The sequence below is a fragment of the Heterodontus francisci genome, chromosome 11 (assembly GCF_036365525.1).
Source record: "Heterodontus francisci isolate sHetFra1 chromosome 11, sHetFra1.hap1, whole genome shotgun sequence".
Classification (NCBI taxonomy): domain Eukaryota; kingdom Metazoa; phylum Chordata; class Chondrichthyes; order Heterodontiformes; family Heterodontidae; genus Heterodontus; species Heterodontus francisci.
In genome coordinates, this window is record NC_090381.1 from 84,844,244 (window position 1) to 84,868,806 (window position 24,563).

The window sequence follows — 24,563 nt, forward strand, 5'->3', positions numbered from 1 at the left end:
AAAACCACGATTGAATCTTCCTCCACCACACTCGCAGGCAGTACATTTCAGATCCTAACCATTCAATGTGCAAAAATGTTTTTCCTCATGTTGCCTTTGGTTCTTTTGCTATTCACCTTAAATCACTGTCCTCTGATTCTCAATCCTCCGCCAATGGGAAGATTTTCCCTATCTACTCTGTTCAGACCCCTCAGAACCCTCCATCAAATCTTCTCTTAACCAACTCTCTCGAAGGAGAACAGCCCCAGCTTCTCCAATCTATCCCTGTAACTGAAGTCCCTCATCCCTGGAACCATTCTATTAAATCTTTTTTTCATCCTCTCTAATGCCTTCACGTTCTTTCTGAAGTGTGGTGCCCAGAATTGGACAAAATACTCCAGTTGAGGCCAAACCAGTCAAGAGTCACCATAACTTCTTGCTTTCGTACTCTATGCCTCTACTTATAAAACCTGTATGCCTTATTAACCACCTTTTCAACCTGCCCTGCCATCTTGAATGATCTGTGCACATATACTTCTGAGGCATCACTTCTCAGCAGTAAATTTTATCTGCCACATGTCCGCCCATTCCATAGAGCCTGTCTATGTCCTCTTGAAGTCTATCGCTATCCTCCTCACAGTTCACAATATTTCCAAGTTTTGTGTTAACCTCAAATTTTGAAATTGTGCCCGGTACACCCAAGTCTAGGTCATTTATATTGATCAAGAAAAGCAACCACCCCAATACCAACCCCTGGGGAACGCCACTATACATCTACCACCACTCTGAAAAACAACTGCTCACCACAACTCTGTTTCCTGTCACTCACCCAACTTCATATCCATGCTGCCACTGTCCCTTTTATTCCATGGGCTTTAACTTTGCTGACAAGTCTGTTATGTGGCATTTTATAAAACACCTTTTGGAAGTCCACGTACACCACATCAACTCTGTTATCCCATTAAAAAAACTCAAGCAAGTTTGTTAAATGCAATTTGCCTTCAACAAATCCATGCTGGCTTTCCTTAATTAATCCACATTTGTCCAAGTGACTACTGACTTTGTCCCAAGTTATTGTTTCCAGAAGCTTTTCCACCTGACCTGACAGTCAGGATAAACTGACTGGCCTGTAGTTACTTGGCATATCCTTGCACCCTTTTTTGAACAAGGCTGTAAACATTTGCAATTCCTTAGTTCTCTGGCAGCACCCCTGCATCGAAGGAAGATTATGGACGTGCCTCTGCAATTTCTACCCTTACTTCCTTCAGTAACCTCGGATGCATCTGATCTGGTCCTGGCGACTTAACAACTTTAAGTATAGCTAGCCTTTCTAATACCTCTGCTTTCTCAATCTTTAGCTCATCCAGCGTCTGAACTGCCTCCTCTTTCACTATGACTTTGGCAGCAACTTCTTCCTTGGTAAAGCCAGATGCAAAGTAGTCATTTAGTACCTCAGCCTGCCCTCTGCCTCCATGCATAAATCCACTTTTTGGTCCCTAATCAACCCTCCTTTTACCTCACCTTTTCTATTTATATGCCTAAAAAAGACCTTTTGATTCCCTTTGATATTAGCTGCCAGTCTCTTCTCATACTCTCTCTTTGCTGCTCTGATTTCTTATTTTACTTTTCCTCTGAACTTTCTATATTTAGCTTGGTTCTCACTTGTTTTATCAACCCGAAATGTGTCACGTGCACTCTTTTTCTGCTTCTCTTACTTTCTTATCTCTTTTGTCATCTCGGGAGCACTGGCTTTGTTTGTCCCACCTTTTTCCCTCGTGGGAATGTACCTTGACTGTACCCGAATCATCTCCTCTTTAAAGGAGGCCCATTGCTGTGTTAAAATTTTGCCTACCAATCTTTGATTCCAATTTACCTGTGACAGATCATTCTCACCCCACTGAAATTGGCCCTCCCAAAATTATTTTTGCTCTGGATTGCTCCTTGCTCTTTTCCACTGCCAACCTAAACCTGATGATACTATTATAACTGTCCCCTAAATGATCCTATACTGAGACTTGATCCACTGGATCTACCTCATTTCCCAGAACCAGATCCAGCAATGCCACCTTCTTCATTGGCCAGAAATGTACTGATGGAGAAAATTCTTCTGAACACACTTCAGAAACTCTTCCCCTCTCTGCCCTTTACACTACTACTATCCCAGTCTATATCAGGATAATTTGATAATTAAAGTTCCACATTATCACCAATCTACAGTTTTTGCACCATTCTGTAATTGCCTTGCAAATAGTTCCTCTATAATCTTTCCCACTAGTATAGAATACACCTAGTAGTGTAAAGGTTCCTCTACTGTTTCTTTGCTCTAACCAAATAGATTCTGTCCTTGTCACCTCCAGAACATCCTCTGTCTCCAATGCTGTAACATCCTCCTTAATTAATACTGCCACCTCTCTTCCTTTCTTTGCTTCCTTCCCTACTTTCCAGAACATCTTGTATCCAAGAATATTTAGTACTCATTCCTGCTGTTTTTTTTAACCTGGTCTCCATTATCTCCATAATGTATCATAGTCCCCTGTGGCTATCTGCGCCTACAGCACACCAACCTTACTGACCACGCTCCATACATTCACATAAATGCACTGTAAACCTAATTTAGACCTTATTGCATTCCCTCTTTCTCGGACCCCACCTAATGCCTATTTCTTACTCTCGTGCTATCTGTCTCTCCCAATTCTTTGTGCACTTTTTCTTTCCTCTCTAATGTGACATCCTGCCAACTTAGTTTAACTGCACCCCCCACACACCCCCACCAGCCATCAACAGCAGTATACTGCCCCGCAAGAACACTGGCCCCAGCTATGTTCTGCTACAACCCGTCTGGCCTGTATAGGTCCCATCTCACCCTGTATGTTCTACTAACTATAGAATCCTGTATCACTATTGCTTTCAGAATCTTCCTCCTCCTCCTCCTCCACCCCCCACTCCAGCCGTGATGCTGTGGACTTGGTTCTGGCTGCACGCCCCACAGGAACCATCACTCTCACTCGTTGGAGAGTGAGATACACTCCAGGGACTCCTGCACTCCCTGCCTGGCAGTCACCAATTCCCTCTCTGCCTGCACACCCTTAAGCTGTGGGGTGACCACATCCAAAAATGTGCTATCCAAGGCGCTCTAGTCTCGTGGATGCACTGCAACGATACCAGCTGCTGCTGAAGCTCCGAAACACGGAGCTCAAGCTCCTCCAGCTGAAAAAACTTCCTGCACATGAAGTTGTCCAGGACAGAAGTTCCCACATGGAACAGGATGTGCATCTAATGGTACTGATGTGCCCTGCCATGCCCTATTTATTAGACTATTAACTGACTTAACAGAAATTAACTTAAGACTTAAATAAATAAACACACACCAGTATCTCACCAATCAGCTGCTTCCTTTGTGCTGACATCACTTTATTTTAAAGGGAGGTTAATTTAAATAATACCTAAGACTTACTTAGATTTAAACTTACTTAAATGTACCAAATCTAAAAATTAACAAACTTAAAAACCCATTAGGCAATTAAATACATTTCTTAGTTTAACTTACTGCCCTTAATTAGAGAAATAGAGACAACAGTAATACTCACCAACCAATCTGCTACCCTGTGATGTCACTCCTTGATTGTTTTTTCCGTTGAATATATGCTGCCGTCCAGGGCTGCCTCCCGCTCTACTTATTGCTGCTGCTCTGTGCTCTGTGTGTCAGGGGCCCTGTCTCTCGCTCTAGTTATTGCTGCTGCCGTTCTGCGCATTTGGGGGCCCTGAATCCTGCTCTATTTATTGCTGCTACTGTCACTCAGGTCCTCGCTCTGTGTCATTCTTTTGGAGCTTAAAGCAATTCAAAACGTATCTAAGAGACCATTTGGACAATTTCTACACCTAGCTTGACACTGCAGTAATGAGAGAATTTCCTCTCCAAGTAGTCTCATTCCACTACAAAACAGATTTTGCATTTGTACCACAACTTTGGGCAGGATAGTAGAGAGAAACTGCCTGAAACCAACATTTAAATTATAGTCTGAACACACCCTTGTCACTCTACAATTTTGTGGTTTCTGGGTGTAACTGCTTGCATTAAATTCTTTATGAATTCATTTGAAGGCTACTTCTGGTCACAAGCTGCTAAATAAGCTCAAATGTACACTAAAATACAGGTTTGCATTAAATTAAACAGGTCCAGAGTTTGCCAGTCTTTTAATAAAATGATGGAACCAGCTCATCAGATGGCTCGGTTGGCGTGGAGTGTGCCATAAAGACCAAGAGCTCCCAGGTTTGATCCCTGGTCTGCTAATTAATCACAGCTACAGAAACAGCTGGGCCGCTCCAAACGCCACTGTCCCTGATTTAGACAACAGGGGAAGAAAATAATGAGAAGGAAACCACAAAAGGAATATAAAAATTGTGGAAGCAGAAGGAAAATGTACATCAGTAATGTGATTCAGACTCGTGATTTAACTCTGGACTCTTGAGAATATAACATCCTTTTAGACACACTCTGAAGCCATAAACCAGCAGTTATTTTTGTTGGCTCTGCCAACAGTTTAAAAAGGATAGGGAAAATAAGCAAATGCAGATAACAAATAAACAAAGAAAGGAACGAGAGGACCAGTAAATAAATAAGTTATGACAAATAAAAGTGTAAAATCGTAACATAAAGAATGAATAAAACATGACAAATAAAATAGACAAGTATTTTTAAAGCTATGAAAATACCAGTGGACCTGCAGCAGACCCAGCCCACATCATTCACATCCTCTGCTGTAAAGAAAATAAGGGATATAATTAAAGTCTTAAGCTAAGGTTGATGCTCAGACCAGAACACTAAAGCATGTGCAGAATAAACCACTAATACATCTTGCACTGAGCTTAGTTAGAATTGTAGAAGCAAAACATGAAGAATGGGAAGAGCCATTAAAATGATGAGCCAGATAACTCAAATAAATATGAAGAAAGGAATTTAAAACAAATATAAAAATTCAGACAAAATATAAGACTTGCAAATGGTAACTAAATTGTATGGATGCATCCTGAAACCATTGTCTCTATCTATTTTACCTAATCTTGGCCCCCTATGTACAGTAATAAAAAAATGCTAGGAACACTCAGAGGGTCAGATGGCATCTGTGGAGAGAACGTTAATTAGAACTGGAAGATGTTAGAGATGAACAACTTTTAAGTAGATTCAGACTCATGGCAATGATAGTTAAGATCAAGTTTAACAACTTTAGATCTTAATGACTGCTCCCATTTTTTTCAGACAATAAGTGCTGGTAATCAAGGATGGCTGAACCAGAGCCACTGACAATGGAACAGGTGTGGGCTGGTGCTTGGGGTGCGGAATCCCTAACTGGTAGGTAAATGGCCGGTGGGTCCACCTGCCACATCACCACTGCATTCCCAGGCCACGGAAGCCTTCTGCTCTTTGCCAGATTTTCCATCTTCCCCATCTCCTTTGATATTTTGCTGTATCATTTACACCTTCTCTGGAACCATCTTCTGTTTCATCACTTATCCCATTTGTCATTTAATTACTCTTGCCTTTCACCCTATCACAAGCATTCCCGTTGGTTATTTTCCTGCTACCCTCTCTCCCTCATCCTGTGGATGTGGCTTGGAAGGGAATTTGCAGGTGGTGGTGTACCCATGAATCTGCTGTCCTTGTCCTTCTAGATGGTAGAGGTCACGGGTTTGGAAAGTGCTGTCGAAGGAGTCGGTGAGTTGCTGCAGTGCATGGATGGAGGGGGGGGTGAATGTTAAAGCTGGTGGATGGGGTGCCAATCAAGCAGGTTGCTTTGTCCTGGAGTGTGTAAAGCTTCTTGAGTGTTGCTGGGGCTGCACTCATCCAGACAAGTGGAGGTTTCACCATCACACACCTGACTTGTGCCTTGTAGATGGCAGACAGGCTTTGGGGAGTCAGGAGATGAGTTACTCGATACAGAACTCCTAGCCTCTGACCTGCTCTTGTAGCCACAGTATTTATATGGCTACTCCAGTTCAGTTTCCGGTCCATGGTAACCCCCAAGATGTTTATAGTAGGCGATTCAGTGATGGTAATGTCATTGAATGTCAAAGGGAGATGGTTGGATTCTCTCTTGTTGGAGATGGTCACTGTCCATCACTTGCGAGGCGCGAATATAACTTGCCACTTACCAGCCCAAGCCTGGATGTTATCCAGGTCTTGCTGCATATGGACACGGGCTGCTTCAGTATCTGAGGAGTTGCCAATGGTGCTGAATATTGCGCAATCAGCGAACATCCCCACTTCTGACCTTATGATGGATGCAAGGTCATTAGAGAACATAGAACAGTACAGCACAGTATAGGCCCTTCGGCCCACGATGTTGTGCCGAACCTTTAACCTACTCTAAGATCAAGCTAACTACCTACCCTTCATTCTACTATCATCCATGTACCTATCCAAGAGTCGTTTAAATGCCCCTAATGTATCTGCTTCTACTACCACCGCTGGCAGCGCATTCCACGCACCCACCACTCTCTGTATAAAGAACCTACCTCTGACATCTCCCCGCAACCTTCCTCCAATCACCTTAAAATTATGCCCCCTGGTGATAGCCCTTTCCACCCTGGGAAAAAGTCTCTGGCTATCCACTCTATCTATGCCTCTCATCATCTTGTACACCTCTATCAAGTCACCTCTCATCCTTCTTCGCTCCAATGAGAAAAGCCCTAGCTCCCTCAATCTTTCTTCGTAGGACATGCCCTCCAGTCCAGGCAGCATCCTGGTAAATCTCCTCTGCACCCTCTCTAAAGCTTCCACATCCTTCCTATAATGAGGCGACCAGAACTGAACACAATATTCCAAGTGTGGTCGAACCAGGGCCTTATAGAGCTGCAGCATAACCTCGCGGCTCTTAAACTCAATCCCCCTGTTAATGAAAGCCAACACACCATACGCCTTCTTAACAACCCTATCAACTTGGGTGGCAACTTTGAGCGATCTATGGACATGGACCCCAAGATCCCTCTGTTCCTCCACACTACCAAGAATCCTGTCTTTAAGCCTGTATTCCGCATTCAAATTCGACCTTCCAAAATGAATCACTTCACACTTTTCCAGGTTGAACTCCATCTGCCACTTCTCAGCCCAGCTCTGCATCCTGTCAATGTCCCGTTGCAACCTACAACAGCCTTCACCCCTATCCACAACTCCAGCAACCTTCGTGTCATCGGCAAACTTGCTAACCCAGCCTTCCACTTCCTCATCCAAGTCATTTATAAAAATCACAAAGAGCAGAGGTCCCAGAACAGATCCTTGTGGAACACCACTGGTCACCGAGCTCCATGCTGAATACTTTCCATCTACCACCACCCTCTGACTTCTATGGGCCAGCCAATTTTGCACCCAGACAGCCAACTTTCCCTGAATCCCATGCCTCCTTACTTTCTGAATGAGCCTACCATGGGGAACTTTATCAAACGCCTTGCTAAAATCCATATACACCACATCCACTGCTCTTCCTTCATCAATGTGTTTTGTCACATCTTCAAAGAATTCAATAAGGCTTGTGAGGCATGACCTGCCCCTCTCAAAGCCATGCTGACTGTCTCTAATCAAACCATGCTTTTCCAAATAATCATAAATCCTGTCTCTCAGAATCCTCTCCAATAATTTGCCCACTACCGACGTAAGACTGACTGGTCTATAATTTCCAGGGTTATCCCTATTCCCTTTCTTGAACAAGGGAACAACATTTGCCACCCTCCAATCATCTGGTACTACTCCAGTGGACAGTGAAGACGCAAAGATCATCGCCAAAGGCGCAGCAATCTCTTCCCTCGCTTCCCGTAATATCCTTGGGTATATCCCGTCTGGCCCTGGGGACTTATCTGTCCTCATATCATTCAAAATTTCCAGCACATCCTCCCTCTTAACCTCAACCTGTTCAAGTATATCAGCCTGTTCCACGCTGTCCTCACAAACGACCAGGTGCCTCTCACTAGTGAATACTGAAGCAAAGTATTCATTTAGGACCTCCCCTACCTCCTCCAACTCCAGGCAAAAGTTCCCTCCACTATCCCTGATCGGCCCTACCCTCACTCTGGCCATCCTCTTGTTCCTCACATAAGTGTCGAACGCCTTGGGATTTTCCTTAATCCTACCCGCCAAGACTTTTTCATGTCCCCTTCTAGCTCTCCTAAGTCCATTCTTCAGTTCCTTCCTGGCTACCTTGTAACCCTCCAGGGCCCTGTCTGATCCTTGCTTCCTCAACCTTAAGTAAGCTTCCTTCTTCCTCTTGACGAGCTGTTCCACATCTCGTCATCCAAGGTTCCTTCACCCTACCATCCCTTCCCTGCCTCATCGGGACAAACCGATCCAGCAGTCGCAGCAAGTGCTCCCTAAACAACCTCCACATTTCTGTCGTGCATTTCCCTGAGAACATCTGTTCCCAGTTTATGCTCCCCAGTTCCTGCCTAATAGCATTGTAATTCCCCCTCCCCCAATTAAATATTTTCCCATCCCGTCTGCTCCTGTCCCTCTCCATGACTATAGTGAAGGTCAGGGAGTTGTGATCACTATCACCGAAATGCTGTCCCACCGAGAGATCTGCCACCTGGCCTGGTTCGTTGCCAAGCACCAAGTCCAACATAGTCTCCCCTCTAGTCGGCTTACCTACATATTGAGTCAGGAAACCTTCCTGGACACACCTGACAAAAACTGCTCCATCCAAACTATTTGCACTAAGGAGGTTCCAATCAATATTAGGGAAGTTGAAGTCACCCATGACAACAACCCTGTTACTTCTGCACCTTTCCAAAATCTGCCTCCCAATCTGTTCCTCCATGTCTCTGTTGCTATTGGGGGGTCTATAGAAAACTCCCAACAAAGTGACTGCTCCTTTCCTGTTTCTAAGTTCCACCCATAATGACTCAGTGGACAAACCCTCCTCGACGACCTCCCTTTCTGCAGCTGTGATACTATCCCTGATTAACAATGCCACTCCCCCACCTCTTTTACCTCCCTCCCTATTCCTTTTGAAACATCTAAACCCCAGAACATCCAACATCCATTCCTGCCCCTGTGATATCCAAGTCTCCGTAATGGCCACAACATCGTTGCTCCAAGTACTGATCCATGCTCTAAGTTCATCACCCTTATCCTGACACTTCTTGCGTTAAAATAGACACACTTCAACCCATCATACTGGCTGCAACTTTGCCCTGTCAACTGTCTAACCTTCCTCACAGACTCTCTGCACTCGGTATCTGCCTGTTCAACAGCTACCCCATCCCCCTGCCAAACTAGTTTAAACCCTCCCGAAGAGCTCTAGCAAACCTCCCGCCCAGGATATTGGTGCCCCTCCAGTTCAGATGCAACCCGTCCTTCTTGTACAGGTCCCACCTTCCCCAGAAGGTATCCCAATGATCCACATATCTGAATCCCTCCCTCCTACACCAGTTCTGTAGCCACGTGTTCAGCTGCACTCGCTCCCTGTTTCTAGCCTCACTAGCACGTGGCACCGGTAACAATCCTGAGATTACTACTCTGCTCGTCCTGCCTTTCAGCTTCCAACCTATCTCCCTATATTCGCTTTTCAGGTCCTCATCCCTTTTCCTAGCTAGGTCATTGGTACCGATATGTACCACGACCTCTGTCTGCTCCCCCTCCCCCTTAAGAATCCTGTGAACTCGATCCGAGACATCCCTGACCCTGGCACCCGGGAGGCAACATACCATCCGGGAGTCTCGTTCGCGACCACAGAATCTCCTGTCTGTTCCTCTAACCATTGAATCTCCTATCACTATCGCTCTCCTATTCTCCCCCCTTCCATTCTGAGCCACTGAGCCAGGCTCAGTGCCAGAGAACTGGCCACTGTGGCTTTCCTCTGGTAGGTCCCTCCCCCCCGCCGACCCCAACCGTATCCAAAACGGTATACGTATTATTGAGGGGAACGGCCACAGGGGATCCCTGCACTGTGCGCCTATTCCCTTTCCCTCCCCTGAAGGTCACCCAGCTACCTTAATCCTGTAACGTAGGTGTCACTACTTCCCGATAACTGCTCGCTATCACCCCCTCAGCATCCTGAATGATCCAAAGTTCATCCAGCTCCAGTTTCCTAACGCGGTCTGCGAGGAGCTGGAGTTGGGTGCACTTCTCACAGGTGAAGTCAGCAGGGACACAAGTGGTGACCCTCACCTCCCACATCCTGCAAGAGGAGCATGCAACTGCCCTAGCTTCCATCCCCTCCGCACTAAATTGACAACAGAGATTAAAAAAAAGGAAAACCTTACCAAACCCTCCACACAAGAGTCCTTTTTTTTTTGGTTAGAGGAGGAGGATGGGTGGGAGACACTACAAGTGTAGTGTTTCGGGTTTAGCCACTGCCCGAATATTGATGAAGCAACTGAAGATGGTTGGGCCTAGGACACTGTCCTGAGGAACTTTTGCAGCAATGTCCTGAGGCTTAGGGTTTGGCCTCCAACAACTACAACCATCTTCCTTTGTGCTAGGTATGACTCCAAGCAGTGAAGAGTTTTCCCCCTGATTCCCACTGACTCCAATTTTGTTAGGGCTCCTTGATGCCACACTGTAGATAGTTTGGTGTGGTTAGAATTAGCTTTACTTTTTAAATTTACTTTGTTCTTTAATCTGATACAAAGACATTAGTTAAAGGATTCAGTTATATTCTATACCAACCTTTTAAAATAAATCAGTCACAATTAATCCTAGAACCTTGATTGAGTTATGCATGTATTGATTAAGTTACAGTATTAAGTTATAGTACCGATTAATCAGCTAATGTACAAGTTTAAACGTTAAGTTCTTTTGTAATCTGCTGTGGGCCGAAGAGCTGGCCATCCATCTTAAGCAAGGCATAACAAGCTCCAAGTAATCCTTTGTTCGTTCAAGGCTGAGAAGCCTTCACAGGCAACATTAATTAGATGGTATCTGAGAATGAATGAAGTTCTGCACAGAGGAGACAATCTTTCAGCCAAAGTGTCTGGGAACATGGACAGCATGAATACTCCTTTGTTCATGTTGCCCAGGTGTCTCATCTGAATTTGAAGTCGTAATTAAAAACCAAGCTAATGAGGCTAGTAACAGCTACTGCCAGTTACTAGGTCAGCTTGCTTCTGATTGCTAGGGAGCACGTTTGTCAGAAATGAGCACAAAAAAGGGGTCTCGTAAGGTTTCGGCGGGCAGTGACCAAGCAGATTCACAACAGTAGAAGAACTCCAGCACGTGACGTGAACAGAACATAGAATGGGAGGGTCTTCGCATCTGCAGGAGCTGTAAAGATATTTTCCCAAGTTTGTTAAGTATGATTTTACTTCTAATAAATTTTATGAACTTACTAGCCAAACATCCTGTTGTCTTAATTGGCTAAGTCTTGTCTGGACCAAAATTAAGGGTGTGTTTTCACCTTCAACACTTGTTCAATTGTTGCCTTGATGTCAAGGGCAGTCATATACCTCACCTCCGGAATTCAGCTCTTTTGTCCACATTTGGACCAAGGCTGTAATGTGGTATGAAGCCTAGTGGCCCTGGTGGAACCCAAATTGAGCACCGGTAAGCAGATTACTGCAGAGTAGGTACTGCTTGATAATACTGTCGACAACACCTTCCACCATTTTGCTGATGATTGAGAGTAGACTGATGGGGTGGTAATTAGCCAGATTGGATTTGTCCTGCTTTTTGTGTACAGGACATACCTGGGCAATTTTCCACATTGTCAGGTCGATGCCAGTGTTGTAGCTGTACCAGAACAGCTTGGCTAGGGGCCAGCTAGTTCTGGAGCACAGGTCTCCAGGACCACAGCCAGGATGTTGTCAGGGTCCACTGCCTTTGCCATATCCAGTGCATTCAGCCATTTCTTAATATCACGTGCAGTGAATTAAATTGTCTGAGGATTGGCATCTGTTATGCTGGGGACCTCAGGAGGAGGCCGAGATGAATTATCCACTCTGACTGAAGATGTTCGCAAATGCTTCAGCCTTGTTTTTTGCACTGACATGCTGAGCTCTCCCATCATTTAGGACTGGGATGTTTGTGGCGCCTCCTCCTCCAGTTGGTTGTATAATTGTCCACCACCATTCACGACTGGATGTGGCAGGACTGCAGAGCGAGCTTTGATCTGATCCACTGCTTGTGGGGGCTCTTACTTCTGTCTATAGCAGTTAAGTCCATTAAGTATAGTCTATTAAACAGTTTACTGTTCACTTGGCCCCTTATCTTCCTCTCTGTGAGTGGAATATCTGTAACTTCTTCTTAGACCTCCCTTGCCCCCCCGTCCCCTAACCCATTTAAAATGTTAATTTCACTTTTCAGATCTGACAAAGGGTTACGCCAGCAACATGAACTTTCGTTTTCATTTCACAGATGCAGAGGAGACAGTGTATTTCCAGTATTTGCTGTTTTGTTTCAGATTTACAGCCTTTTTTTATGTAGATTAATTGTAGAGGGTTTGCTGTTTTATTAGGACAGAGACACTACATCAAGTAACACACAATGTGGTTTTCTGCTCCTAAGAGGCCTGCCACTCGAAGACCACAAGGTGCTCAAACATCCTGAGGTAAATTAGAGGCTAAATGGCCAAAGCACTATTCTGACCCCTGAGGTTAACTGAGTTTCCTTTGTGTTGCTAGGCAATGCTCTAAGCAAGAAGAGATTGTTTTTGTCACAGAAATTTGTGCATGTGACATCTGAAACAGGATGGACGCATACAAAAAAAACAGTATAGTGGATTTAGTTCACACAATCTGCACGAAGGACCTTATCTCCAAAACTGCCTTTAGAGACTACCACTATATCGTATCCAGGGAGTCTTGACTAAATTTTGATACCTTTACCAAACGGACAGATTAAGGTTATGTCATTTAGCTGTGAGAAACCTATGATCATCTTCATATGACTAGCAGACACTGAATACATTCTGAATACCATAGATAGTTTAATTTTATTTTTATTTATTCATTCACGAGATGTGGGCATCACTGGTAAGGCCAGTGTTTTTTGGCCATCCCTAATTATTTTGTGGGGTAATGATCCATTTTCAAATATTCTGACCCATTTAGCACCACATTATGGAGTACCAGTTGAAGTCTCAAAGATTAGCATTGTGGAATGCTAATTAGCATTGTGGAATACCTCTGTTGGGCGTAATAATGATATGAGGTCAGAGTTTCTTTCTCAGAACCTAGTGAAGAAAATCTGAAGCTAAAACATGTGTAGAACTCTGCTGAAAACTTAGTCTTTTATTCTCTAGTTCATTTCTCATTAGTTTAATAAATAGGTAATTTCCTGAAACATCAATTCAGATATAAAATAAACAGTTTAGAAATATAACTGACATCTGAAATAACAATAGCTTTTTTGCGAACTCTCCTACTCCAGTGCTGGGTGGGGGTGCAATGTACGTATTGTGATGCACAAGACACAAGTATGCGGGCAGATAGGATGGACCAGTAGGTTTTTTCCTGTCTGTCATTTCTTGTATGTTCATATTATCCAATGGAGATTTGGTACTTACGAGTTCTGTTAATTGTCGCAGTAATCCTATTTCCTCTGGCAGCGATATTAATTTGTTGTTACTTGCAATTAGAACTTTTAAAGGGAGATTACAGACATGTCCAGGTAATGTTGTGAGCTGGTTACGGCTGTGGAAAGAAAAAAAGACAGATGAAATGTTATTACTCAATAGGCAATGTCAAGGAAGGTTTGGATGCTTGCTTAGGATTCTGTGACCCCTGAAAAATAGCAAACTGTTCAGAGAACAATATTCCAACGTAACTCAGCAAATTACTTGCACCCTTTTCAACTTAGTATACTTTATTCACTGCTCAGGATGCAGTCTCCTCTAAGCTGGAGAGACAAAGCGGAGACGGGAACACCTCCATTCTTGTTACCTGTCATTTTAATTCTCCACCCCACCCTGACCTCTGTCCTTGGCCTCCTACAGTGTTCCAATGAAGCTCAACATAAGCAAATAGGAACAGCACCTCATCTTCTGATTAGGCACTTTTCAACTTTCCAAACTCAACATTTGAGTTCAACAATTTCAAATCACAACTTCTGCCCCTTTTTTTTGGATGGCTGCTGTTGGTGATGATTCCATTATTCCTATTTGAACCTCCTCCAGACCCATCTTTTGTTGATTTACTTGCCCCATTTCCATCTCCTTTAGCCTTTCACGATCATTTCTTTTGTCATTTAATCTCTTCTGTCTTCTATCTTTCATTTTGTTTTCCAACACCACCACCCACCACACCCTTCCCTTCCTCTGTACTTGCTTAAAGCCTGTCCAACTTTTCTCAGCTCCGAATAAAGGTTATTGACCTGAAACGTTAACTCTGTTTCTCTCCACAAATGTGCCTGAACTGATGAGTATTTCCAGCACATTCTATTTTATATCACACAGATTAACCTGAAAATTCTTCCAGATGAAATAGGTAAAAATCTCAAATGATTAGAATGAACCTCATATCAAAAGCTTTCTCGCTCAGAATTTTAATTGAATATATATGGCAGCGGGCATCCTCAAGCATAGTTTTATGACTTCATGCAACTCAAGAGGGGATCTTGAAGGCATTGACTGGAAAATGCAATGGGGTGACTGTTTCAGTTGCTGGTCATCAGTTCCTTGGGTTCCTGATGGATTTTAACTTTAAGCTGAATGCAATCTTCTGGGATGGTTGTGAATGGGACTTGGATTTTCTTCGTCTCTCTTCAATGACAACAAAGGCAAAATGCAGGAAAGCTTGTGAAATGTAAGACACATGTCCAAACAGTTCTGCTTCATGGCTCAAAGCTGCCTGACTGTAAAGGAAGGACTTCTTTTGCCTCAGGTGAGTGTTCCAGGATCAAGCCAAAATGAATTTTTCTTTCTGTTCAAATCCAGATAGCCTTTCAAGTCAATGTCCTAAAGGGAAAGTAGTTGCAGCAAGGAGATTACCAGTGCTGCGCTGTTCAGTTGCATAGTGTTACCATTAAACGTTAGTAGTACCTCTGCAGACACTGGAGGATCCCAAAGCCTTTGCTCTTGCGGACCTCTGTCTAAGCTCTCTGAACTTCAGACAACTGGAGAAAGGCTCCACATTGGGCAACTCAAAATTGTGGATTTCTCAGTAGCTTTATTTAGAAATTCTTAAACCTGATGATGGTTTCCACTAGCATCAGCTGAGCAAAAATAAAAAACCTTTCTCATTTACAGAAATTAAACATGTGAATTAAATATACGCACAGATGAGCAAACTTTTCATTTTGGCTTCTTTCATAAATTTAGACAAGGTAGGAACATAGGAGCAGGAGCAGGAGCAGGCCATTCAGCCCATCAAGCCTCCCCGGCATTCAACATGACCATAGCTGATCATCCACCTCAATGCCTTTTTCCCACACTATCCTCACATCCCTTTATATCATTTGTACTTAGAAGTCTGTCGATCTCTGCTTTAAACATAATGACTGAGCTTCCACAGCCCTCTGGGGTAGAGAATTCCAAAGATTCACAACCCTCCGAGTAAAGAAATTTCTCCTCATCTCTGTCCTATGTGGCTTCCCCTTATTTTGAAATTGTGTCCCCTGGTTCTAGACTTCCCAACCAGGGGAAACATCTTAGCTGCATCAACCCTGCCTATCCCTTTAAGTACTTTGTAGGTTTCAATGTAAGTATTTTGTAGGTTTCAATGAAAGCATCCTCTCAGTCTTCAAAACTCTAGAGAATACAGGCCCAGTTTAACCAATCTCTCTTCATAGGACAATCCCGCCATCCCGGGAACAAGTCTGGTGAACCTTCGTTGCACTCCCTCGATGGCAATAATATCCTTCCTAAGGTAAGGGGTCCCAAACTGCACACAGTACTCCCAAGTAATGGTAATGGTATATGATGGATAAAATCATAAAAAAAAACACTTATTTTGAATATTAGTGTTTGCAAGCTCTATTCTTTTTTATTCTTTTTCAAACCACTAATTGCCTAGCTCGCATTTCCAAAATGTCTCAGTCACATTAACACATCCTTTAGCCAGGATCCCAAAATGGTTCACAGCCAGGAAAGTCTCAGATTCAAATCCTGGTCTAGTTTATCTCAAGTACACTATCTTGGTTTTAGCATACAAAGGAAGTCAAAACCAAAAAAAAGCACCAAGAATCCTGCAGCAGGTAGTTTTCTAATGATTATCATTGACAAAAATGTGTGTATAGGCACTCTATATAGATAAGATGCTCTCCACTGTCAAAGAGCATGATGAATAGGAACTCTGATGACATACCAATTTGTAATTGTACCCCAAGAAAGGGAAAAAATTGGGAGGGGGAAGAGTAAAGAGAAATGTCACTTTGCTCAGAATCTAAAGAAAGGTACCTTGTGATTCTAGATTTTAAAAAATAATAAAATCACTCATTTGTAGCTATTGTGCAGCAAAGTTAGACTCAAACCAAAGAAACTACATTATTCCAAGCAGAAGGGCCGCCCGCGCATCAACTCTAACAGAATTTCTTACCCACAGCTGTTACATAAGTTTCTAAATTCACTTGAAAAAGCCCTTCCTGCAGGGAATGCAGAGACCAAGTGGGCCCACATCAGAGACGCCATCTATGACTCAACAATGACCACCTTTGGCAAACGTGAGAAGCAGAATGCAGATGGTTTCAATCTCACTTTGAAAAGCTGGAACCTGTCATAGCCGCTAAGTGCACTGCACTGTTGAACTATAGGAAAGCTCCTAGCGAGTTAACATCCGTAGCACTTAAAGTAGCCAGAAGCACTGCACAAAGAACAGCCAGGCGCTGTGCAAATGACTACTGGCAACACCTATGCGATCGTACTCAGCTGGCCTCCGACACCAGAAACATCAGAGGAATGTATGATGACATTAAGAGTGCTTTTGGGCCAACCACCAAGAAGATCGGCCCCTCCCTCAAGTCTAAATCAGGGGAAACGATCACTGACCAACGCAAGCAAATGGACCGCTGGGTGGAGCACTACCTAGAACTGTACTCCAGGGAAAATGTTGTCATTGATACGGCCCTCAATGCAGCCCAGTCTCTGCCAGTCATGGATGAGCTGGACGAACAGCCAACAAAATCGGAACTCAGTGATGCCATTGATTCTTTAGCCAGTGGAAAAGCCCCTGGAAAGGACGGCATTACCCCTGAAATAATCAAGAGTGCCAAGCCTGCTATACTTTCAGCACTCCATGAACTGCTTTGTTTGTGCTGGGATGAGGGAGCAGTACCATAGGACATGCGCAATGCCAATATCATCACCCTCTAAGAAGGGTGACTGCAGTGACTGCAACAACTACCATGGAATCTCCCTGCTCAGCACAGTGGGAAAAGTCTTTGCTCGAGTCGTTTCAAACAGACTCCAGAAGTTGGCTGAGCGTGTCTACCCTGAGGCACACCGCAGCTTTCGAGCAGAGAGATCCGCCATTGACATGCTGTTCCCCCTTCGCCAGCTACAGGAGAAATGCCGCGAACAACAGATGCCCCTCTACGTTGCTTTCATAGATCTCACCAAAGCCTCTGACCTCGTCAGCAGACGTGGTCTCTTCAGACTACTAGAAAAGATCGGATGTCCACCAAAGCTACTAAATATCATCACCTCATTCCATGACAATATGAAAGGCACAATTCAGCATAGCGGTGCCTCATCAGACCCCTTTCCTATCTTGAGTGGCGTGAAACAGGGCCGTGTTCTCGCACCTGCACTGTTTGGGATCATCTTCACACTGCTGCTCTCACATGCGTTCAAGTCTTCAGAAGAAGGAATTTTCCTCCACACAAGATCAGATGGCAGGCTGTTCAACCATGCCTGTCTTAGAGCGAAGACCAAAGTACGGAAAGTCCTCATGAGGGAACTCCTCTTTGCTGATGATGCTGCATTAACATCCCACACAGAAGAGTATCTGCAGAGACTCACTGACAGGACTGCGGCTACTTGCAACAAATTTGGCCTAACCATCAGCCTCAAGAAAACGAACATCATGGGACAGGATGTCAGAAATGCTCCATCCATCAATATCAGCGACCACGCTCTGGAAGTGGTTCAAGAGTTCACCTACCTAGGCTCAACTATCACCAGTAACCTGTCTCTAGATGCAGAAATCAACAAGCGCATGGGAAAGGCGTCCACTGCTATGTCCAGACTGGCCAAGAGGGTGTGGGAAAATGGCGCACTGACACAGAACACAAAAGTCCGAGTGTTTCAAGCCTGTGTCCTCAGTACCTTGCTCTACGGCAGCGAGGCCTGGACAACGTACGTCAGCCAAGAGCGACGTCGCAACTCATTCCATCTTCGCTGCCTCCGAGGAATCCTTGGCATCAGGTGGCAGGACCGTATCTCCAACACAGAAGTCCTCGAGGCGGCCAACATCCCCAGCATGTATATCCTACTGAGCCAGCGGCGCTTGAGATGGCTTGGCCACGTGAGCCGCATGCAAGATGGCAGGATCCCCAAAGATGCATTGTACAGTGAGCTCGTCACTGGTATCAGACCCACCGGCTGTCCGTGTTTCCGCTTTAAAGACATCTGCAAACACGACATGAAGTCCTATGACATTGACAAGGCGTGGGAGTCAGTTGCCAGTGATCACCAGAGCTGGCGGACAGCCATAAAAGCGGGGCAAAAGAGTGGTGAGTCGAAGAGACTTAGCAGTTGACAGGAATAAAGATAGAGGTGCAAGGAGAGAGCCAACTGAGTAAAAGCCCTGACAACCAATTTTATCTGCAGCGCCTGTGGAAGAGTCTGCCACTCTAGAATTGGCCTTTATAGCCACTCCAGGCGCTGCTCCACAAACCAATGACCACCTCTAGGCACTTACCCATTGTCTCTCGAGATAAGGAGGCCAAAGAAGAAGAAGAACAATTTCTTTATCAGCTCAGCAAACAAAGCCAGACTTGAAAAAAGTATCAGGGTTGCCTGCTCATGATGGAGTCTATAAAAATGAATATGTAGTGAAAATTCATTAACATGAAGAATGCAACAAAGTGCTAGAGACCCTTTTCCCAAGACCGTTGGGAGTGTTCCCATTTTAAGTGAAGTGATTGGTGAATTGACAAATATATCCAAAAGATTTTTTTTTATCTACTGGGGAAAAGCACAGAACCTAGGAACCCAGAATATTACTTATCAACCAAATACTTGATCTTTGGCTATGGAAGCATTTTCTTCTTTCTGGTACACAAATATATTCAAAATAAAATAAATACAATCTAAACAATTAGGTAATATGTTGTTTAATCAGTATAATCTTTTATTTCCCATCATATCTGCTCATTGCTCTATCTAGAACTTCACTTACCAGATTTTTCAAACTTCATTTTTAGAAAAATGATGTGGTGTTTGGTAACAGAATATGTTTAGATGTGTGGATAATCAGTTGCATAATTTTAAACAAAAAGAAATCTCCATACCTGATGTTTAAGAAGGTTAAAGATTGTAGGTTTAAAATGGCTTCTGGAATACTTCGTATACAGTTCTGATAGAGGTTAAGGCTCTCCAAAGACACAAAGTAACAAACTTCAGCTGGAATCTCTACCAATCTGTTCTTGGATAGATCTATGAGAGGGGAAAAAAAGCCATTAAGAAATTACTGCGAATGGCTACAGTGAGGATCAGAAATGGTGACTAGTCAGCAGGCCACTAGACTGCAGCAAATTCTGGAATTAAGGACAAGACAATACTGTACAACAATGCACACAGAATAATGAAAAGTCAAAAGATGAATTTCAAATAAGTGCATCCAAGTTAGTATGGAGCCACCAGACACACACAGAAGCCCAAAATGAATGACGGTCCTCATGCAATCCATTAATGCTTAATACTGTATGTAGAAATAACCTTTCTCTCTTGCCTTTCTTTCTGAAAAAGAGTGGATTCTCAAAACAATTGTGGAAGGTCCTTGGAAGTGAAGCAAGGGGAATGTGACATTAGATGTACATCAGAATGGCTGACTGGCAGAAAGATACAATGTAAAAGATTTATAGGAACAGAATCTAAACATTTTACATTGATACTCTATAAATTGCACATTTAGGCAAAGAGAAAACATTTTTCTAAATTCTCAATAGGACCTACCCCTATATTACATGCCTTCAACCTTTTGGAGGAAACATTATTGAAACTCAAATATTTTACTTATTAGCCCTCCCATGACACTGTTTATATCAAGTCCTTTGTACTGTTGATCTTCATGTCTCTCCCACACTGCCTCTATGACATACCCATTTCTTTCTGCATCTCCCTTATACATCGTCAGCACTGATGTCTCATGTTGTCCTTGGATTTATTTTGTGCAATGTGTTCCCATTCATGATTTTTTGTGCTTTAATCTTGTCAGTTTCTTCATTATGATCTATAATCTAATCTTTGCCTATCTCTCTCTTGTGATTTGTTCCAGTTGTCTCTGATCATCATCAGGGTCGCCCTGTCTTTCACATATTTGTGCTAGCACTCTCTGTCTAGGATGTTTATTTTTCTTTAGGGGTCCGTATTATTTCCCTCTTCTGCTGTGCTTGTCTGAATATTTTACACTGATTTTTTTCCCCGTCCCCTTTGGATGTTTAAATGACATATCTTGGCTTACTGGTCAAGGCACTGTATCTGGAACCCAAGTGTTGTTTTTCTTTTGTTCTAACTATGCATCCCTTGCTATCTGGCAATGACCTCTCTGTCCCCTTAACTAACTGATCTCTTCTAATGCTGATGGCTCTCTTTATTGCCCTGGAATGGGCAGGCCGAAAAGGTGCGAGATAGGCCTGAAGGCAAAGGATGGGGCAGGGATATAAAATTAAATGGATGGTTAGGAGAAAATTAGAGAGGGAGGAAGGGAACAGTTGGGAATCGGCTAATGTTGGAAGTCAGTGGCAGGGGATGCTGAATGGGAACTATGCAGGGCCGGGGACAATGGTAGGAAGTGTTGAGAGAGGCTGCAATGGCTGTTAGACAATGTGGGAATGATAAAGAAAACAAAGGGAACAGACAGTGGGGTAGTAAAGCAGGTCTACAGCAGGAAAAAGCTGCAGGGGCTGGAGAGCAGGGTAGGAATTGGCATAGGAAGGCAAACAATGGCTGTGGGACAGCACAGCAAGACAGAAAAAGGCTGGGAAAGGTAGAGAAGGGTAAGAGAAGCAGAGGTGAGGGACAGCCAACAGAGGTTGTTGGGTACCAAACAAGAGGGAGGGAGGGAGGGAGGGAGGGACAGGGGCGGTAATAAAAGACAAAAAAAAATGTAAAATTATGACAAATAGGTAAAATTAAAAATAAATCTTAACTGCAGAGAAGAGGATAAAAAAAAAATGGTGGGCAGACCTGGGCGACTCACGATAGTGCATCAGTAATGGGAATACTGATTAGAGTCTCCACCACCAACACCATCCATACTATCGTGGACAGCCACCCATATCAAAAGACTCTGTTTAAACATTTTAAGTGTGCCAGCCATTTCAAGCAAGTATCACATCTTTAACAATTCCATTTGTGTGAAAGATGTGTTGCTGAAGGCTATTGGCAAGGTTAGGGGAAATGTGGCTGTTGAACTTGGTGGTTCCCTCCACAAGACTGACTGGCTCACTGCATCCTTTTTGTATGCTTCCAATGTTTGTTCCCTTTTATTCCGAGTGTGAAAACAGAATTTTGCAGTGTATGTGGCATTGAGTTGCTGGCATGATTCAGGATGTGTTTGCTACCTTTCTCTCAATTATTTAACTACACTGGGCTATTTCAGTTTGCAGTTGAAAATGGAGATTCAAGGTGCAGGTTTAAAAAACTGAAAATTCACAAGAAGTGAGATTTTATTAAAAGACAGTACAATAAAAGCTTTAGCATGTAAAATAACTTCTATGTGGAATTATTCACGATGGTGGCTGTTGGTTCTGACTTTCAGCTATTTGTCACAAAGTCAACAGATACTGTAATTAGACAGTTACAAGTTTACAAAGACAAAATCTACATTATCCAAAAATGTGACATGGAATCAAGTTGTGTAAACAAGATGTGCATGCATATTCAAGATTTTTAATATATAATGGATATTTACAGATAATCAGAGATAAGTCACTGCATTTCTGGCAGCAGCAGCTTTAAAGCAATGTTAAAAACCTAAACATTTACTGCTGTAATGCCCACTTTACGAAATGTACTACATGGCACATGACAAATTTTTTTTCTGTCAGGCATTGAATTTTTTTTTTTTTAGGTAGATGGTAGTTTTTCTAAAAATATACATAATCGCATTATTTTGCAACATCCCACAAAAAGTGCTCTATCCGTGCTTTATGGAATACATTTAAGATGTTGTTCATAGGTTCAGTTATATAATACTCAACTGAACACCCATAGTTAAAGGGAATCACCAAATTTAAAAAGTTGTATAACAGCTGCTGGGCTGGAATCAGCTGTGGAATGTAGGTTGACCTTGGGACTAGGACTCCATAGTTTACATCATCAGAAATCTTCAGACATGTAAACAATTCCAAAAATACAGCAGAGTTCAGATAAGCACACAGCATTGTAACATACATATCACGGGCATTATCTACATGCCTCTTGATTCAAACAGAAGTATACCATTTTTCAAATATTCCTGAAATGTTGAGATCCAACGATATGCTGATATCAATTTTAATTTGAAATTATCTGGTAATATGCACAATGTACACACTAGCCAGCTTATAAGAATAATTTATCAGTGTCTGCATATAGTCAAATTGTCACTGCTGAATTGCTGTGCATTATGAAATTCTTTGATGGAGTTTAGGGTTAACAAACATACTGCATTTCCCCACAAAGCATCTTGGATCCTTGCATCAATCAACCTGTGTAAACAATAACTAACAAAGCAACATTTACTGCAATATCCCTACATTTACACCTTAATGAATTACTGAAACTATTTGACTATATTGGCATCATCTAGTGGAACAGCCTTCTGCTGGGTACAACACATCATGTTTCCTATTATTTGACATCAAGTCACATAAGGAGATACTAGGGCACAGCTTAGCCAAACAGGTAGGTAGGTTTTAAGGAACATCCTAAAGGAGGAAACCACAAGAAGATTAGAGCATAATAGGAGAAGGGCATTTGGCTGCTCAAGCCTGCTCCACCATTCAATAAGATCATGGCTGATCTGATAGTGGCCTGAACTCCACTTTCCTGCCTGCACCCCCATAACCCTTTACTCCCCTGTAGATCAAAAATCTGTCTGGCTCAGCCTGGAATATATCCAGCAATGACCCAGCCTCCACTGCTCTCTGGGGTACAGAATTACAAAGATTAACGACCCTCAGAAAAAAAATTCCTCCTCATCTTAAATGGGAGACCTCTTATTTTGAAACTATGCCCCCTAGATTCCCCCACAAGGAGAAAATTCCTCTCAGTGTCTACCCTGTCAAGCCCCCCCAGAATCTTACGTGTTTCAATAAGATCACCTCTCATTCTTTTAAACTCCAATGAGTATAGGGACAACCTGCTCAACCATTTCTCATAAGACAACCGCTTCATCCCAGGACTCAACCTAGTGAACCTTCTCTGAACTGCCTCCAATGCAAGTATATCCCTCCTTAAATAAGGGGACCAAAACTGTACGCAGTACTCTAGCTGTGGTTTCACCAACGCCCTGCACAATTGTAGCAAGACTTACCTACTTTTATATGCCATCTCCCTTGCAATAAAGGCCAACATTCCATTGGCCTTCCTAATTACTTGCTGTACTTGCATGCTAACTTTTTGTGGTTCATGTACAAGGACACCCAAATCCCTTTGTTCCGCAGCATTCTGCAGTCTCACCCTATTTAAATAATATTCTGCTTTTCTAATCTTCCCACATTATACTCCAGCTGCAAAATTTTTGTCCACTCACTTAACCTATGTAATCCCTTTGCAGACTCTTTGTGCCCTCCTCACAACTTCTTTCCGACCTATCTTTACATCATCAGCAAATCTGGCAACCATACATTCAATCACTTCGTCCAAGATATTAATATAGATTGTAAGAGTTGAGGCCGCAGCAACGATCCCTGTGGCACTCCACTCGTTAGAGTTTGCCAACCTGAAAATGACCCATTTACCTCGACTATGAGGAGAGGTTGGATAAACTCGGATTGTTTTCACTGGAACGACGGAGGTGGAGGGGCGACATGATAGAGGTTTACAAAGTTATAAGCGGCATGGACAGAGTGGATAGTCAGAAGCTTTTTCCCAGGGTGGAAGAGTCAGTTACTAGGGGTCATAGGTTTAAGGTGAGAGGGGAAAAGTTTAGAGGGGATGTGCGAGGCAAGTTCTTTACACAGAGGGTGGTGAGTGCCTGGAACTTGTTGCCGGGGGAGGTGGTGGAAGCAGGTACCATAGAGACGTTTAAGAGGCATCTTGACAAATACATGAATAGGATGGGAATAGAGGGATACGGACCCCGGAAGTGCAGAAGGTTTTAGTTTAGGCAGGCATCAAGATCGGCGCAGGCTTGGAAGGCTGAATGGCCTGTTCCTGTGCTGTACTGTTCTTTGAGGACAAAGAAACTGATAAAGATAGGGAGAATAGAATATGAATGTAAGCTAGGAAAAAATATAATAACGGACTGCAAAAGCTTCTACAGGTATGTAAAAAGGAAACATTTGGCTTAGACAA

At 43.2% G+C, this 24,563-nt stretch overlaps 1 protein-coding gene across 10 annotated transcripts in view; it reads right to left on the reverse strand.

Annotated features, from left to right (window-relative positions):
- LOC137375347 (DISP complex protein LRCH3-like) overlaps positions 1-24,563 on the reverse strand; it is a 182,825-nt gene that overhangs the window by 92,071 nt on the left and 66,191 nt on the right. For all 10 annotated transcript variants that reach the window (XM_068042372.1, XM_068042378.1, XM_068042376.1 and 7 more), the window contains exons 2-3: positions 19,352-19,496; positions 13,470-13,596 (exon numbers count right to left, since the gene is read on the reverse strand). In XM_068042372.1, coding sequence (XP_067898473.1) covers positions 13,470-13,596; positions 19,352-19,496 — 272 coding nt within the window. The remainder of the gene's footprint in view (positions 1-13,469; positions 13,597-19,351; positions 19,497-24,563) is intronic.